The sequence below is a fragment of the Arachis ipaensis genome, chromosome B04, assembly GCF_000816755.2.
Source record: "Arachis ipaensis cultivar K30076 chromosome B04, Araip1.1, whole genome shotgun sequence".
NCBI lineage: Eukaryota > Viridiplantae > Streptophyta > Magnoliopsida > Fabales > Fabaceae > Arachis > Arachis ipaensis.
In genome coordinates this window covers 32,461,190-32,464,366 of record NC_029788.2, presented here as the reverse complement: position 1 = coordinate 32,464,366, position 3,177 = coordinate 32,461,190, and the positions used below count along the sequence as shown (strand labels likewise).

Genomic DNA, 3,177 nt, shown 5'->3' with positions numbered 1-3,177 from the left:
TAATATTCTTGTTATATAAAATATGTTGAAATTAGTGTATATATATGTTTTTTATTCTCATTATTATAAGTTTGAGAAGGGGGAGAGAATACTCTAAACCTGTTTCATCTACAAATACAAAGTTGGGACCATTATGTTGATCAGACTTAGGCTCCACGTGATTTGTTTGCGGAGTCGATGAGTTCACATTGTTAATTATTCTATCCCTGTAAAAGACAAAAAAAAAGTTACAAATTATTTACTATATATTATGTGTGTGTATTTTTTTCCTATTAATTCAATTTAAATAGTTAATTTAAGAGGTGGGTATTATTTTATATCTTATAACCACAATTTTGAGATGTTTAATACCTTGGGATAAGCTTTGATGATAATATTCCAACCAACACTACCATTTACAATAACATAGAATTGGGCTTATTATGGAGCTGAGCACACAGGATTCATACATAACATTGAATCATGGATAGTCAGTTTGGATACAGAGAAAACGGGATAAGGAGAAATAGAGAAAAGAGAAAATGGGATGAAAATAGAGTTTAATTTTTCATCAATTTGGTTATAGAAGAAAATGGGGAAAAAAAACAAATGGAACCCACAAAAAAATTTCTTCGCTAATTAATGTGCCAGGAAACAGGAAGCTAATAAGCTACTTGAATAAAGTTACTAAAGTTACCATTATATCCACCATGTAAAAATTAAAACAATATTGCATATATTTTAGTAAGGATATATATCTCATTTTCTTGCTATAAGTTTTTCTTATTTTCTTTAATTTCCTCTTATAGCATATAGAAAAAGAAGAAAACATTGCAATGTATGTTAACCTGTTTTCAAGCTCATCCCATATTTGTTTGGCTGTTTTGAAGTGCAAGATATCTTTGTAAACATCTGAGTTTATTAGAGCACATAATAAGATGTGTCTTGCTTTTGAGGCTTGTTGTACACTCTTCATGTCTTCATCATCAAATTCATCTTCCGATTTTTCCTCTTCAATTCCATTTACAACCTTTTTTGGAACATTTGGTCCATTCTTAATGATAAGCCAAAGTTTGAAGTCCAAAGACTTTGTAAATGTCTCCATATGTTCCTTCCATTCAATGTAATTTTTACCATCAAAAAGTGGTGGCTCCAAGATAGATTGTCCTCTAACTATAGTCATCAAATTTTCAGCCATGAACCCAAAGATTTTTTTCTTTTCTTTTTCTTTCCCCTTCAAGTTGCAAAGCTGTCTTTAAATATTAACCTAGAAAAAATTATAGATAATATTTTGAGAAACATAAACAAATAAGCAACCATATATAATTATACTAGTATTTTTATCCATAATAACATATGAAAAATATAAATTTTTTAAAATGATGTCGGCATTGTTTTGATATTATAGATTATGAAAGAAAATTAAATATTTATATAATCAAACTACTTTTATAAAAAGATCGTATGGGAAAAAGTCTCTATCAGCTAAATTATGTGTAATAAATATTTGAAAGAAGAGAAATAAAAATATAAATTAAAAAGATAAGCGGTAAAAATTTAAAACTAAATAAAAAAACTAAAAAATATAAAATAATAATAATAGAAAAAAAAATAATTTTAATTGTAATAAAAGAGTGACATATAACACATTTTAATTGTAAAATTAGTAATATATAATAGATATATAATAGATAATAGATGTATTTTTTATAATATTTATATTAAAATGTCTGCCTTAAATAGAAAATAAAAAAATACAAGCAAACAAAAATATTCTGCAGACCTTAGTATCTTGAAATTTTAGAGAATAATGATTTTTTTAATTCATTTAGTGCTAGTAATTAATTGGATCTATTACTAAAGAAATATTCTATGATTTCTATCTCTAAACCCCCTTTTTTAAATTTTTAAAATTTTTTGACTATTTATAAAAAAAATCGTTTGATAAATTATAAAAATTTAATAGAATAATAAACTATAATGTCAATAAAATAATTAAATATTTCTTTAATTATACACATAAAAAATCGTATTAAAATTTAATTTTAAAGTTTTTTTCAGAACATATATCTAATATTTTGTGATTACTACTATGTGTTGACTATTTTTCTTTTTTCATATATGTTCATTTGTTATCTTTTTTAATGTTGGCTCTGGACTCCAAAAAGAAACATCTATATAATCTCTACTTTAGGACATTCAAAATTTCACATTTAGATTTTCCAAAAGTTATATATATGCATGCATGCATTCTTTAATAAATGAGAATAGAATATTCATCATCATTATCATAGCAATGACTACTATTTGAATTTATTTCTCCTTCGTTTTCTCTTCAACTTTTTGTTCTTCTCGTTCGAATCTAACTTACTCGCTATGAATGAGTGTGAATTTTTGTCAAAAGCTGAAATTGAGAGTTTTAGTATAAAAGGAATTGGTTTGGCGAGCTAACAAAGAGCCATAAGGATACTATGATATGTTCAAGTGATTTTAGTAATGAAATGCAACTAAATTATCAAATAATTTATTAAAAAATTTTATGTGTTTATAGTTATAAAATTTCTATATTTATCGTCAAAATTTCTTAAGGGAGCCACTTAGATAAAGATGTTAAAAATATCTTTTTTTAAAGATATTTTTTAAAAATTAAAATTTAACACATATAATCAATTAAATTATATTATTTTTATTAAAATTAGACCAAACAAATCAGTTTAGCAAAAAAATTAATAAATTAAATTTTGAATCGGTATAAATTAATATTTTTTATAAAAAATTACTACAATATCCCTATTATAAAACACAATTAAAAAATATTTTTAAAAAAATATATTTTATGCATCTTTATGAGGGCATTCCCTATTTCTTAAACATCATTTTGAAACAATTAATTTAGCGTCAAATAATACCAAACATAACAAAGAAAAAGAAAAAAGCAGTAATTAAGTGACAACCCCAAAACATCATGAAATAAAAAATTTACCCAAAATCAAAAGAATGTACTTGCGAAAAGCTGAAAAAGAAATGATTAATAGTTCTTATTCATAAGTTGATCGCGGGTTTAGTATTATCAAATTCGGAAATATTTGGTAATAAAAGAAAATCAGCCAAAAACAGTCATAACTTATTTTATTTGGCATTTATAATAAGACAAATTCTGACTGTTTTTTTTTTTTTTGTCTACCAAACATTTTTTTA

The 3,177-nt window shown here is 24.1% G+C and overlaps 1 protein-coding gene across 2 annotated transcripts in view; it reads right to left on the bottom strand.

The window, feature by feature from the left end:
* LOC110262352 overlaps positions 1–3,177 on the bottom strand; it is a 7,627-nt gene that overhangs the window by 3,288 nt on the left and 1,162 nt on the right. For both annotated transcript variants that reach the window (XM_021121092.1, XM_021121093.1), the window contains 2 exons: positions 828–1,246; positions 100–206 (listed from right to left, as the gene is read on the bottom strand). In XM_021121092.1, the coding sequence (XP_020976751.1) occupies positions 100–206; positions 828–1,177 (457 nt within the window). In that variant the 5' untranslated portion in view covers positions 1,178–1,246. The remainder of the gene's footprint in view (positions 1–99; positions 207–827; positions 1,247–3,177) is intronic.